This window comes from Amphiprion ocellaris, chromosome 18 (assembly GCF_022539595.1).
Source record: "Amphiprion ocellaris isolate individual 3 ecotype Okinawa chromosome 18, ASM2253959v1, whole genome shotgun sequence".
Taxonomy (NCBI): Eukaryota; Metazoa; Chordata; class Actinopteri; family Pomacentridae; genus Amphiprion; species Amphiprion ocellaris.
Window position 1 is genome coordinate 21,337,789 of NC_072783.1, and position 15,579 is coordinate 21,353,367.

Sequence of the window (15,579 nt, forward strand, 5' to 3'; positions counted from 1 at the left end):
CTTCACTGAAAGAAAATGCCGTATTATTGTGTGGTTTGAGCCACCTTTTTTCTGCATTGTCAATTTATTGGAGCTCAATTTAAACATTCCACCCTCAAAAATTGCCTCTCTGCCATCGATAGCTGTTGTCTTAATCAACGTTTCATAGCAGCAACAGGACAGTTTTCCACTTAAAAAGCATCTTTCTGAGGAGAATTTGTTTATTTTTATTTATTTATTTTTCCTTTTGTTGAGCCAACAGTGTAAAACGGCATCTCTGATGCTCTCACCATTAAATTTTGAAGCACCAAATCCTGACATTTATCCTGTTGAATCTTCAGATTTGCTGCTCTCAAAATCTGTTGCAGCTACAGTGGAAGTAGAACGACATCCCTAAATTTTTGTTTGGCCCTGTTATCCATGAGAATACCAAAAATATGCCAAACAGCAAAACCTGCCCAGAAAAGCAAGGCACATTTCCAGCACTTGTTTTTTATAAAACAGTGTTTAAGTGTTTTTGAGTGGATTTTCCTCTCAGCAAATCACATTACAGTCAATCATAAATAAACTAAAGCAGATTTTGCTCACTGTAAGTACAGCTGACTGTATTAGTGTGAATAGAAACTCATAATTCTGATTTTTATTACCTTGGATTGTCAACATTGGAGGATTCGCTGCCTCTGTGTTGACACACTTTTCCAAGTATGATGCCAACTGGGAAAAATGGATGGCATATGAACACATTTTCTACTTTAATTACCACTATGGAGACTGAACATAGCTGTCGTCTCCGTCAGCAGCTTGTATTTATGGTAAATAACATATGCACATACAGTAATATGTGGTGCATAATCATAATACCACTGGGGTCAGAAAAATTTTCAGAATAGATGGATATTTGCGGTTGATCTGAGAATCAAAACCAGTGATGAGTAGTTAGCGTAATGTTTGCTGAGCCTGTGTGTTCCTTCATCAGCCGTGGCTAATTCAGTCTGTTTGGATTCATCATTTGGTGTCTCTGCACAGAAAAGTGGGAAACTACAAGAGGATGCAGCGGTGACAGATGGAAAGGGAATGTGTGGATCAGGATAAAACAAAGACGGAAACAGAGGCCAGGAAGAGAAGAAGGGGAGGAGAAAAAAAACACAGGGACAGAAATGAGGTTTACGTTAGTGGCTGGCCTCTGAGATGATTTTCCATATCAGCAGGCCAGAGGGAGTGGGCAAATATGATTTTCTCCTCAACTCGCCAACAGAAAACAGACAGAGAGGGTAGGGAGTCAGGTGACAGGAAAAAGGGGAATGGGGGGAAAAGAGGAAAAAAGGAAAGAGATGAGTAAATGGAAAAAGATGGGGAAATGGGGGAAGGGTGGAGATGTGATAGGGTGAGAGATTAAAGAACAGCTGTGGGAAAGTCAACAAGGAGTGTAAAGTATTTGCCCCACTGAACTTACTAATCAACAACACTACTGTTTGAAATCAGTGTGGCAAATTTGTTGTATGTCTTCTTTTAATCCAAGCAAACTTTTATGACCCAATATGCTTCATGCATTTTCAAAAACGCCTAGTGAAAGCTGTCATGTGAAAGCTGTCTGCTTTTTCTATTGCCAGTTGCAGTCTATTAGGTACGGGGAGCAGTGTGCATGTATCACTCTCTATTTGACGTGTGTGTGTCTGTATATGTTTGCGCGTGAATCTGCATTGCCAGGGGGCCTTGTGAAACCAGCCTTATACGAGCTGTGTTTTATTATGACTGGCTGAAAGGCCGCTGATCTACAGTTGTACAAGAGAGGATTTTGAGGAGAAAAAAAGAGAAAAAAAATACACAGTAAAAATATCCTGTCTGAAAGAGAGAAAATAAATGTCTAGAAGGGTCTTTTTCTCCTCTTCCAAATTTATTATGACTACAGAGAGTGAAAATATCAAGAGCAAAAGATGGAGGGATTTCTACTTTTTAAATTGTCTGGTGTGTGTGTGTGTGTGTGTGTGTTTGTCTTTTTCAGTGTGTGTGTGTTTCAATGCTTGCGTTCCAGCTGTATAAATAGACACACACACACCCTGATTTGTCTCTTAATACATGCCGCCGCTCCATCTCGCTCTTGATTTATCCCATGCCCTCCCTCTAGTGTGTGAAAGAGAGAGAGAGAGATTGGCAGACAGCTGAAGGCACTTGTGGTTGTGGTTGTTAGGGCGTCGGGACGTCGTTGAGGTGAGGGTACTGTACGTGTGTGTGTGTGTGTGTGTGTGTAACTGAAATGTGGACTGTTGTGGTTGTGGTAATTGCCTCTGATGCGACGCAGCGTTTATGGGTAACGACCCAACCCACCACCTCCCTCGCTCTCTCTCTCTCCATCCAGTGACTAATTACCTGATTCCCTGTGGATTTGTTTCCTCCTTCCCCTACAACTGTTCAGTTTGTTCCACTAAATGAGAGCATGCTGATGAGTGGAGATACATTCAAACAGAGCCAAACTGAATTGAGCCTGCTCATGCAGTTTGCTGAAACTGGTAGAGGGTGACACCGAACATTGCGCTTACTTCTGTCTAAGAGGTTGTTTTTTTTTCTAGTTCCAAGCTGTGAGATTTTATGAATGATCAAATCTTTTCAAGGGGGAAAGCCAAACCAATTGCAAGTTTAAATACAAGTAAAGAGGAAACCAGAAAAATTTTCTAGTCAGTTTCAGTTGTTACTGAAATTTCTCTCCATATTTTTTTCTCACCATAGACTGTGCATAGAGATTGAAGTCACCTGTTGTTGCACATTGTAGCAATGTGGGGTTCAGCAAAAGTGAGCAAAGATTCGTGGCTGAGGTGGGCAGTGTGGACATGTCTAGACCACTGAATGTCCTGTGATAGCTGTTTTGCATTTAATTATGCATAACTTTAAGCCTTAGTACAATTTAAATAGGTGAAACATAAAAATTCACAACTCAAAGTTGCATGAACAGTGAAATTAGCTGTAACGACCACGACTGTTTTTTTGTACCAGCCTGTTATGTTAATTTCAACTGCATTGTTGGGCATTTTAACGTGAGGGTCTAAGGCGATTAACTCACTTTAACCAGCCTCAAGCTGTTTTTTAAGGAACTGCAGTTTTTGGCATTTCTGCATTTAATTTTTTCAGCCCTGGTTGTTTCTGCTTGGTTCACACTGATCGTGTGGAAAACTTTGGTGCATCATTTGTTGGGAAGTGCAATATTGCACTTTCAGGTTGATGACATCTTTGCCACCAACATTCAAAACAGAAAGTCTAAATTTAGGTAATCTTCTTTGAAGAGATGCAGTGGGACAGTGGTGTGTCTGCACAGGAGGAAATTCAATAGTGTTTTTCAGGCATTTGTTTCAAAGAGACGGAACAGATGTATGGTTATCTTTGTCGATACCACTGTTAGTACAGCCATGTTTTACAAGGGTTATATGACTGTAAATGTATCTAGTCTAATTCTCTGCCATTCAATTCCCATAACAGTGACTATATATTGGACTCTGCCAAAACACAGGTGACAGACAGCTCAGAACTGTGATAAAGTGCTGCTCATGTTACACCTCCTATGAGAACACATTGTAAAGCTGGAATTATACTCCTGCATGTGGGCAGCTGTTGCACAGGGGTCACTCAGACATTTATGTGGTTATTTCATTTATACTAGAATATACAACATGTATGATGTTGACTCTTACAAACCCCTCTCCCACCCATAACAGAAGCAACAAGTTCATTTTTAAACTAATTTGTTACTTTTTTAGTTCAGTTTTGGCAGACACTGTGATTGAAAGTTTAGTGAGATTGGTAATTTTTTGCATTTCTTTTTTAACAAAAGAACCTTTTAAATTTTGTCATTTTTGCTGTAGTCTGTAGCAAACATGCTTGTTCCCTCAAGCCTAGAAAATCTGAACTATAGGCATCTCTGTAGCACCATAATGCTTCATTCAAAATCGTATGTTGTGACAATAAAATTGATCAAAAATTGCACCTGCTGTATTTTGGATATTTCACTTGTCCATATTGCAAATTCAAGAATATTTTGATTAATATTTCTATACACAACCATTTGACAAGGAGCAGCTGTGAAACAAATTAAAAATAAAATAATATTCACAAGAATTTGATTTATTCGGTTTAATAACATTTGTAATGTCTAGAAGATTCATGTGTGCAGGGAGCCAGTGGGAAGTCAGACAGTTCTGCAAACTATGGTTACTGTAACCCCTTTATATGCATAGGTTTGGAGAAAAGAATCTTATAAATATACTTCCAGCTTGAGAAGCAACCACAGCACACGGTGTGTGTTCTAAGTGATTCAGGCTGAAAATAGTCATTGGGTCTTGTTGTGGTGGAAAAAATACGTTTGTTCATGCAAGGCTAAGGTCAAATGAACTCTCCAAGTATGGCTTAACAATTACATTTATTAAGCATTAAATGTTTTTATTTTGTGATATATATATATATATATATATATATATATATATATATATATATATATATATATATATATATATATATATATATATATATATATATATACATATCACAAAATAAAACCATAATAAAATACATAAAATAAAAAAATATGTATATATTAGGGCTGGGGCTTTAACGCGTTAATTTTGATTAATTGATTACAGCGAAAAATAATGCGCTAAAAATACTAATCCACTTAATTGCACCCTCCTCAGTTCCCTCATTTCTGGTAACTCTGATGAACACTCCAGCCCAGTAGGTGGCGGTAATGAACCTAAAGTCTGTTTGTAGCCATGAAGAAGAAGCACAGGAAGCACTGAGTGAAGTCAGGCACTGGTGAACAGTGAAGGAAGTCGAGATTGAGCTTGTTGGACAGAAAGTTTTCTTTTAAAAATCTTCATGATGGCAGCTTGGATAAAAGCCTGGTTGTGTGCAAATTGTACAACAAAGAGTTTTCTGATCACCGTGTCATTTCAAGCCGACAGTATCATCTCAATGTAAAACATGTTGCTGTTAGCACCAGAGCTAACGTTAGCTACGAGTCATGCTAACGGCTAACGGTGTAGCCATCCCATAATAAACCACTTTTCTAGACAGTGCTTGAGTTTACAGAAAGTCTTCAAATGTTGAATAAAATCACTATAATTGCACTTAGATTTGCAGTAATCTGTGAATGTAGCAGACAGATGAAAAATGCAGATAAATAGAAATGAAACATTTTTGTGGTTTAAGTTTTTACTCCGTCGAGGCTCTGCCTCCTTGGAGGAGGAATAACCTAAACAACAAAAATATCTCTTTTAATAACTTAATTATAAACTTTTTGTTTATAAAAAAAACACAAATAAAAATTGATATTCCTATAAAAAGAACCATCAAAATTACACCATTTATCAGACCCAGAAAAGATGAAAACAGAATGAATCTCTGGATTTTCAACTTTCTGAAGCTCCTATCTATCTATCTATCTATCTATCTATCTATCTATCTATCTATCTATCTATCTATCTATCTATCTATCTATCTATCTATCTATCTATATATATATATATATATTTTTTTTTTAATTTATTTATTTATTTATTTATTTATTTATTTATTTATTTATTTATTTATTTTTCACAGCAAAAATTGCCTCTCCATGGCCTTTGTCATTCAACTATCAGTGTTGGTCATTTCTTGCCAATGCTTACTAAGACTTGGCACCCAGACAATGACAACCACCTCTGGTGAAAATTACCAGCTATGACAAACTCTCATTAGAAAACCGGGTCACAAATGTCTCCTTGAAGCTTTTTTGTGATTGTAATTTTTAGAGAAAACAATCTGACCTGCATGTCACATTTGAATAGAAAGAATAACTTACAGCTAATGTGTGAATGTAGCTCAAGAGAATTCGTTTCTCTGAGCCAGGTATCAAAATTCATTTTTCCTAGCACTACTAAGTTATATTAATATGTCTGCATTAAGTAAAACATAAACTTCAGACATATATATTAAGCATTTTGTAAAAACAGAGGTGTCTGAAACTACAGACATATAGGAAGTATTCTAGTCCATTTACATGTTTTCTTTTTTCACCTCTGAGGAAGTTTTAATACCCATCTTTTTTTCTTAGTTTAGTAGCCATAATTTGGAGCCTCTCAGCACTTCTTTGGTTGTGCTTGATCACTGGCACCTTAGTCGATACCCCCTCGCACCTCCACCAAGCCAAATTTAATCTCCCATCAGCTCTTTAACTAACCTCCAGACTCTCTCTGTGTCCCCCAGGTGCTTCCTTCATGGGCTCCTTCCTGGCCAGCAGTCTGGGGTCCCCACCCTCTCACCCTCCTCACCCCTCTGGACCTGCTGCCTCCCCCTCCTCCCCTTCCTACAGGGCTGGACCCCATTCAAGCGCTTCCCCTATCTGGTTCCCCCATTCACACGAAGGTATGACACACACACACACACACACACACACACACACACACACACACACACACACACACACACACACACACACACACACACACACACACACACACACACACACACACACACACACAGGAAACAGCCCACAGTGCTGGGGTCTCTGGTTAATCCAGGGTCTTGGTTTGGGATTAGATTGAGATGGAGCCATTAAGTGGTTTAACCAACACTGAGCTGAGGCCAAACACGTGCAGCAGTGATGCCTCAGATGATGCTACTTATAGAAACACACACAACTGTCTTCTGCCTGTGTTTGTCAGCCGCGTGTGGTTTTGTGTTTGTGGCTGTTTTCTAGTTCAGAGCTTTAGCATCATGACACAAACTGATGCACCACCAAGACCTTCCTCTCCTTTCTTGCCCTAAACCATAGAAAAACTACACAAACACACCTTGGCACCAATCTGCAATAATTCTAGATCACACTTAAGACTTCTACATTTTCTCCCTTCCTTTCATCCACTCATATTTCAGTCCCCTTCTCTATTTTAGGGGTGACTTTCCTCCCTTTGCAAACACAAACTCATGCACTGAAACTCACCCCCCATTTCCACCATCCTCTCCCTCTTCAGAGCCCCCCTCCTCCTCTGACCGCAGCCCCACCCTCAGGGCCCCTTCTGGGCTAACCGACCTCCAACGGCCCCCTTCCTGATCAGACACAGACATGCACACACACACACAAACACACACACACACACACACACACACACACACACACACACACACACACACACACACACACACACACACACACACACACACACACACACAAAACTGTGCGCATCCACATGCATCATGTCCTCTTTCGTCTGTTAACCGTTTGTGGAAGGAAGACTGAGTCTGTCTTAGTTATCTGTCCCTTTCAGGTATGAGTGTGCATGTGTTTCCACACGTGCGTGATTTTTTTTTCTTGTGACAGTGAGATGGGTCTAAAGAGATAACTCCTTAGAAGGCTTCAACAGAAAGATAGTTTCAGTCACAGGGTGGATTTCTCAACTAACTGAAAATGGTCAGAATCAGAATTTCACCGGTTTTCCACAAAATATTTGCAAGTAAACAACAACACGCAGTGATGTCGCCTTGCAAGAGTCTGTGACATCTCCAAATGTTGCTGCTGAGGAATTATATAAAGAGCAAGATTTCAGTGGATTTCAGACTAAAACTTAATTTTTGTTTGTGATCGTACAAGGTAGAGCTCGTTAACCAGCTATCCTGACTGCATTTTGACTTGTCATAGCAGGAAAGCATAGGTGTAATAATAACAATGACAGTATTCCATTCAGGTGAGCCAGTTTAAACCTTCTTTTGTTGCACATGCAAACTCATATGAATGATTTCTGGAACACTTACATTCACTTACAATTGCACACTTCTTCCAATGACAAGTCAAAAAGTCTGCTGAGAAAAAGGGATCTTATGACTAATTTTACATGCCGGTGATGCTACTGACCACTTCACCAAACAATAGCACATGTCACATTTAGTTGCCTTTAACTATAACCTTTAATTATGTAAAGCCAGAAGAAGAAAAACTAAATCTGCTGAGTTAAACTGCTATTTTTGTCCCTCCTTTAAGTTTTAATTTGTCACATCATGCTTGTGATGAATTGTACAAACACCAAAATTTAATTAAGGCAAATAATCCAAACACGCTGCCACTCTCTCATGGAGACAGCATACTTTTAGACTGTAGCCCAAGTTTATGATCTAATCACTAGACAAACTCACAAAGGTCACGTTTTTACACAGAAATCTCTCCTGATATAATTTTAAAGAGTTTTGTTTGTGTCACCGCCTCATTTGCAGCTCACTGAGCGATAAATATCACCTTTACATGTGAATTAGTGTTGCCTGGAGTGACCATCTAAGCTTAGATTCATAGAAAGAGTCAGAGGCAAGACTTCTACCTGAATACAGGAGAAAGTAGCAGCAGCAGCAGCAGCAGTGAAAACAGAGCAAGAATGTATGTGTGTGTGTGTGTGTGTGTGTGTGTGTGTGTGTGTGTGTGTGTGTGTGTGTGTGTGTGTGTGTGTGTGTGTGTGTGTGTGTGTGTGTGTGTGTGTGTGGAGGGAGAATGTGTGTGCCTATCAGACAGATTTTATGTCTGTGTGGCTCAGCTTTGATGTTCGAACACATACACGTGCGTGCACACACTCGCACGCACGAACACGCGCACACACACTACAAATGATTGTTTTTAAGAATTCAAGCCAGGGAGCTCCGGTAGGCAGTCTGCCAGCTGGCTAGGGTCCAGAGAGTGGAGCGTAGCCAGCACGGTCGGAGAGAAGAAACCTGGCCGACACGCACACACACACTGACACACACACACGGTCACAGATGAGATGTATTCACGAAGAAATGGACATATTACCTCACACACACAAACACACACAAAGCTATACCTTTCTATCTTTCTGTCTCTCTGTCCCTCTCCCACACACCTACACTGTCACTCGCCTGCTTCCATACCTGTGCTTGTTTTTGTCTATTCTCTCCTGTGCTCTTGCTCATCTCCTTACCTCCCTCTCCCCTGTCCTCTCATCTCAACCATCTCAAAGCTCTCCACTTCCCTTTCACTCCCTCCTTCATCTTCCATTCCCCCTCACACACTGTCCCCTCTCCTCTCTCCATACGCCTCACAGCAGCACCAGATTAGAGGCTTTTCATATTGACTCTTCTTCTGGTGTCTTATTTTTTCTTTCACTGTTTCGCCATTCATTCAGTCACTAACCTCCTCCCTCCTTCCCTTGTTTTATTTCTCTCCACATTTTTTGTCACCGTGTCCCTTTCCGCCGTCTTGTTTCTCACCTCCCCTTCCTCTCTCCCTCCCCAGTTTTATCACTCATCATTACCCGGGGGATTGGCCTTAGATGGCTGATAGAGCCTTTTGGCTAATTGTCGCCATTTAGATTCACTGGTTGTTAACCAGTCGGAGTAATCACGCGCACACAGCGGAGTGTACACATTCATGCATTTACATTGCAGCATGAACACGCAGAGTTCCCCCCACACACACACAGAGTTCACACATGCTGGAAGCAGTGAGGGGGTGTTGGTGGTTTTGCAGTGTGACTGTGGAATGCGTAGGATGAGTTTTTATGGAGTGCTGTTTACTTTGGCCACCACCGTTAAACTTTTAACGGCTGCCAATTAACGGGCCGGCAAGGACACTCTGTGGGGCATGAAACCAGCTGCTGGAGAGCACACGCTCACACACACACACACACACACACACACACACACACACACACACACACACACACACACACACACACACACAATCCAAGCGTTTTTTTTCTCCATAGTGTGGGGATGTGTGTTTGTGTACTTGTGTGTATGTAGGCTTGTGGTGATTTTTCTGTGTTTTTCTTCCCCCCAATAACATTCACCCCCAACCACGACGACAACCCCACACATATGCACACTCTCACTGACGCACACCCATCAACAAAATCGCGAAGACCTCCTCTATCCCACGATGCAGTTCAACGTCCTTGAAGATGAGGAACAGAGTGAAACGACCATTTACCTCCCAGTGACCTCTTGGGAGGACTGCGTGTCTCTGTGTGTGTGTGTTTTAGACACTGGGGGTTGCGATGCTTCATACTATTTGTCTTAGGTTTGGGAAAAATGTGTTTTGTAGAAGAGCAAATTCCATCTAGTTAAATGCTGCAAACACTTGGCAGTAGCTGTCGGCTGTGGTTTTTGTCACCACTTTGTCCACTGTAAATAATGTCAACTCATCTGGCATGTTTGTGCAAAAGTGCATTTATGGTGAAAGTAGCACTAAGCGGCCATATTTTTTTTCTGCGTTTTCCAAAATGGCCCCATTTCATGATAGATTGTAGAGATAAACTGTTTGTTTAGAGGGCTGCTGAATGTCAACGCTGTGCAGAAACATCAATTCTTTCTTGCTCTCCCTCCCACTGACAGGGTACCCCAGCTATTCAGGAAGTCTTGCTTCTCCTTTTCTCCCGATGAGTCCCCTGGATCACCATAGCAACAGTCTCTATGGACAGCACCGCTTCTATGAAACTCCAAAAGGTAGGTGTGAAATTGTGTGAGTGAAAAAAATTGCCTCTTATATACAGTTCTTCACAAAACTGCTTAATCAGCATCACTACAGGCATAAGAATAGCTGCCAACTCATCGTCTTTTTATTCAAGTTTACAATTTCTAATTTCTTTTCTGTTAGTTACAATCATGGAAATGCATTTTCCTGTAGTTGTTTTAATTTAGCTTAACTTTAACATCCACTTTTCAGCTAAAAGTTAAATTTCTCTAGATTTTAAAGAGAATTCAACTTTAACCATCCATTTTAAATACTCTCGTGTTCTTCTAGATCACTTCTACCTGAGAGGCCTTCCTCCCCAGCCCCCTCTGCTCTCCACCAATCACAGCCTTCCTCCGCTGTCCAGGACTGCCCCAGGCCACCCACTTGGCTCTTGCAGCCGGGAGATGGACAATGGGGGAGGGGGTGGAAAAAGTAGCAAAGACGTGGGTGAGAAAGGGGTCTCATCTGCGTCAAAGGAGAAGGAGCGATCAAGCAGCAAAGAGCGGCACCAGGAGAGCAAAGACAAACAACAGCTTCATCATCACCATCCTCATCAGGCAAACCCTGCTACCACTCCATCTGGCCACCACCACCAAGCTTACCCCCACCCTCACCATGCCCTTCTTCCTCACCTCGCACTACATGGAAGGGACGAAGACCACAGACACTCTGTGGAGCGACACAAGGAGTACAGAGACAGCGACTCGGGCAGTCAGGGAATTAAACATATGAGTGCCTGTAAACTGTCCAGTGGCTTGGGAGCAGAGACTGGCTCCGGAGGAAAGGGGGGAGCACTAAGCAGCTGCAGTGGAGGTGGGGTGGGCAGACCTCCATCTGGAGGCAACAGGCGGTGCTCCAAAGATGGACCCATTAATGGGGAGATGAGGATCAGTGAATCCTCAACTCCCTCATCTGAATGTATGAGACGAGGGGCGGCTGCAGCAACAGCAATCTTGGCACCTCCGACCCCACACTCTGTGGCCTCCTACTCCATGCCTCCACCTCCCCCTCCGCCACCTCCTCCCCATGCCTTGCACATGGGCTCCACAGTTGCCGGAGGGTGGCTACACCACACGCATCACCATCCACATCCTGAGTTTTACTGTCCTCCTGCCCCTCTTACGCTTACTCCCTCCAAAGATCCAGCATCCACACCTGGAGGGTCTGGCAGGGAGGCAAAGGTCATTGGCCCAACTTATGTGCCCTCAGTTGGGCCACTCGGGGATCTGGCAGCCCCTGACTGTCGTGGAGCAGGAGGAGGAGGTAGAAAGGCAGAGGATAAGAGTGGAGAAGGATCTTATGAAAGTCCCTCTCATCACCTCAGCCGACTTAGTAGTTGCCAGAAGAAGGACAAATCCCAGCCACACCAGCAGCAGCTGGGATACGGCAAGGCTGACAAACCTCCTGACTGGAGCCAACAGACGCATCACTTCCACAAACCTAGCTCCAATGTGAGCTCTGAGCCCGAATTGCGGTCCTGCAGCCTGGAAACATCATCATCCTTCAGAGATGTTGAGGTTGTGGAAGATGTTTACCGGCCCTCACTCCCATTAGATGCCCAGGAGACACACCCTGGTGCTGGACAGAGCACATCTAAGAACAGTCCCAATACCAGCACTTCTCCCTTCAGGGATTGTTCACTTTCAGGTCCTGATGGGAAGGCAGGATCAGGGGCAGCAGCTCAAAGGGAGGGACAAAAGGTTGCAAGGATACGGCACCAGCAGCACAGCAGCCACGGAGCAAGTGCAGAGGAGAGAGGCAGAGATGGAAGTCAGACGGCACCTTTCTGGGGGGCTCGAGGGGGCCACCAAGAGGACCAGAGAAAAAGCACCCACCATGCATCAGTTGGTAAAGGTGAAGTCAGAGGGCTTAGCAACAGAGCTCCAAGCAATGACCACAACCAGCCACATTCTCAGCTGCCTCCCCCTCTGTCCCGTTCCTCATCACATGCTACCGATGGTGAGAGCAGTGCCATGAAGAACCTAATGAACTACAGCTCCCAGCAGCCACTGCTGCTGCCACAGCGGAGCCCATTTGGTGGTCTGGGATGCCTCAAGCAGGGTGGAGAAAGATCAGAGAAGGCGGACAGAGGAGGAGCTAAAAGCAACACCTCCCAGCAAGACCTTCCCAAACAGTCGCTCCCTCCTCGCCGAGGCTCCACTAACGAGGGAGAGAAAAGTGACAGAAGTGGGAAGGAAGCTGGGGAGGCAGGAGAGGGGGAGGTACGACAGCCTCCAGTGGGCATTGCGGTTGCAGTAGCCAGGCCCCCCCATCGTTCCCCAGACAGCACCCATAGCAGACAAGGCAGGGTGCTGCCCAGCATGAAAGGTCAGACATTATTTATGCTCCTTGCACTGAAAATCTGTGTTATTTCTGTACTTTAAGCTACACCGAAGGAAAGATTCATGTTTAAACACTTAAGGATAGCTCTTGGTATTGCACAGTATTTCTTGGTCCTTTTTGGCATTCACTGGAGATTCATATTAGTGGCCAAATCAAAGAAACTTTGTAGAGCTTTGAGCATCTGCTATCCTTAGAATCACTGCAAACAATAATCAGTTTGCAAACAGCTTCTGTCTAGACTCACCATTTTGCATGTTCAAGGAGAAATTCTTTGCAAAGAAGCAGAGATAGTGATTTCCACATGGGAAGTGGTTGTCAGAGGCCTTCTAGGTATGGTAGACCATCATTGTTTATCATAAAACTAGATCAGGTACACTAAGAATTAATTGGTATACAACAAAGTTACTGTTTCTGACATGAAATCAACATCACAATATGACATTATATGTACGAGTGATACTGGGCAAATAAAAGCAACTGTCAGCATGTTTCTCCTGTTGAATTGTGTTTCAGGAGTGTCGCGCCCTGTGTACCCTCTTGGTCGTGAGGCAGAGGAGAGGAAGAGGATAACAGAAGACCAGATCAGCCTTCATCACCTGGACAGAGACAGAGAAATGATCGTCAGGTACACTTTAAGTCCTAAACACATACGAATATACACTCACACATACACAGTAGCATCTATTCATTTTTTCCTCTCATCTGATAAGCTGCAGTTCTTTTATTCTCGTGGCTTCTCTTCCAGTCTGAAGCTCTGCTTCTCTTTTTTCTCATCCCCTCACTCCATTTACTCTTCTCACCCTTTGATGTCGTATTTCAGAAACCCCTCACTTTCTCGATTCCCCTCTCTCTCTTTCTCCCGAAGATGAGATGTGGTGCATTAATGTTACAGGGCCTAATATGGTTGTCTCTGAAGTATCAGGCTCTTATTATGTAGTCATATTAAGGGAAGAAAACATATAATGAGATCTCATAGACCAGGCATGAGATGATGGCTGTTCCTGTTGCCGTCACATTTCCTTTTCTTGATGATTATAATGGTAGTAGTGGTAATGAAGATGACAAGGATGAAGATAATGATCATAATGACGGTGATGATGATGATGATGATGATGACAATAAGAGGGATAATCAAGATAATGACAAAGTTCACCCCGCCTTGTGCCGTGACAGGGAAAACAAGGATTGCGTGGAGTTCGCTAGGATCCACCCTTCTAGTAGTTGCCACGGTGACCTGACCTCTCACCTCTTGGTTCCTGGAGGAACAAGCCAGCTAGGGGCGGACCCTGCTGCACATGCTCACCCAGCTCACCACCACTGGATGCAGAGGACAGGAAGTCCCTCCCTCTGGATGGGGCATTCATACAGTGAGTAGAGTGAAGAGGGAGCACTAAAATAAACCTCTTTAAAAAATTAACCAGATCCGGATAAAAAATGATCCCACCTGACTCCTCAGAATCACCAGATTTTTTAAATGGACAATAACTTCAGTGTATTTATTGAATGCATGCAAAATTCTACCTTAATACTATGAAAATGTTCAGAGTAAGAAGCCCTTGAAGTACCTATTTGGGTCATTTTACCTGTTTTCAGCATTTTTGAACCCTCATAACTTCGTAAGTACAGGAGATAGCCACATGAAATTTTCAGGGCTGAAAAACGCATTTGAGCTCTGCAACCAAGTGGATTTTACATCCACTGCAGGAGTCACAGTCTGAAGACAAAATCTCATTTTTGCTCAGCACAATTTTCAAATAGCCAACTTTAAGCATCAATATCATGCAATATATCCTAGTTCCGAAAGCAAAACTGCACCAGTTTAATGTCTATGAGGGAGGGATAGAAACAAGCATTGGTACCTTGGATGTGTTGATTAATCATAGTGTGGAGTTAAAATTTGTAGCCTTCATTAAATATACCAAAGTTATTATACAAAAGCAATCAAGTGATTGTGAGTGATCCAATACTTCACACCTGGAGACATGGATGTACTTTTGATGCTCTCCATGTTTTTCATTTAATATGTACTTTATTGTTTGAATTTATATTGATTGAAATTCACCATTATCTTTTTAGGATAGTAAAATAAGCCTGTTAGCATTCCAGCATTCACTTACCATATGTACACCTTTATTTCAGGTCTGAGCCATGTTGGAATGAGCCCTGGCTTTCCACCAGGTCTGCCCAGCCCTTTGCAGCCGGTCTTGGGGTCACTCACTCAAGACCCGAACTCTCCACTTGTGGTTCTTCCTACAGAACCCGGGACTCATCATCACCTTGGTATGCTGAGCGTCTTCTTACAAAAACTACAGGACACACACAGCCAGCAGAGCCTACAGTCACTGCTGTGTACCCACACTTACTGCCCCCCTGCCTCCCTCCTTCTCTCCATTTGCGCCATCAAAGCTGCTGCCATTTCTCTCCCAGAGTTTTAGTATCATTGGCTAATCATAATATAATGCTCAACTAAGTCCCTCTGTCAGTGGGACCATGTTTTATAGCTTCGTTAATGGGAGCAGCTATTCCATTGCTCCCCCCTGCATGTGCCCAGCATTATGCAAACCATTTTAACTGGCATTTCATCTCTCTTGTGGTGGAGCACTGATGTGTTTGGACTGGACTTTATGCTCCGTGTGTGTGTATCTGAAGTTGTGTCCATGTCCAAAACAATATGTTATATTAAGGATTGTGTTGTTCGTCTCAGCCATTGCTAGAGTGAGAAAAGAATGTGTCTGTCTTTGTGTGTGTGGTGTGTGTGTGTGTGTGTGTGTGTGTGTGTG

At 42.8% G+C, this 15,579-nt stretch overlaps 1 protein-coding gene across 3 annotated transcripts in view; it reads left to right on the top strand.

Annotated features, from left to right (window-relative positions):
* bahcc1b (BAH domain and coiled-coil containing 1b) overlaps positions 1–15,579 on the top strand; it is a 68,051-nt gene that overhangs the window by 27,113 nt on the left and 25,359 nt on the right. For all 3 annotated transcript variants that reach the window (XM_055004294.1, XM_035954976.2, XM_023285002.3), the window contains exons 3-8: positions 6,208–6,366; positions 10,336–10,446; positions 10,745–12,784; positions 13,313–13,424; positions 13,973–14,166; positions 14,939–15,079. In XM_055004294.1, coding sequence (XP_054860269.1) covers positions 6,208–6,366; positions 10,336–10,446; positions 10,745–12,784; positions 13,313–13,424; positions 13,973–14,166; positions 14,939–15,079 — 2,757 coding nt within the window. The remainder of the gene's footprint in view (positions 1–6,207; positions 6,367–10,335; positions 10,447–10,744; positions 12,785–13,312; positions 13,425–13,972; positions 14,167–14,938; positions 15,080–15,579) is intronic.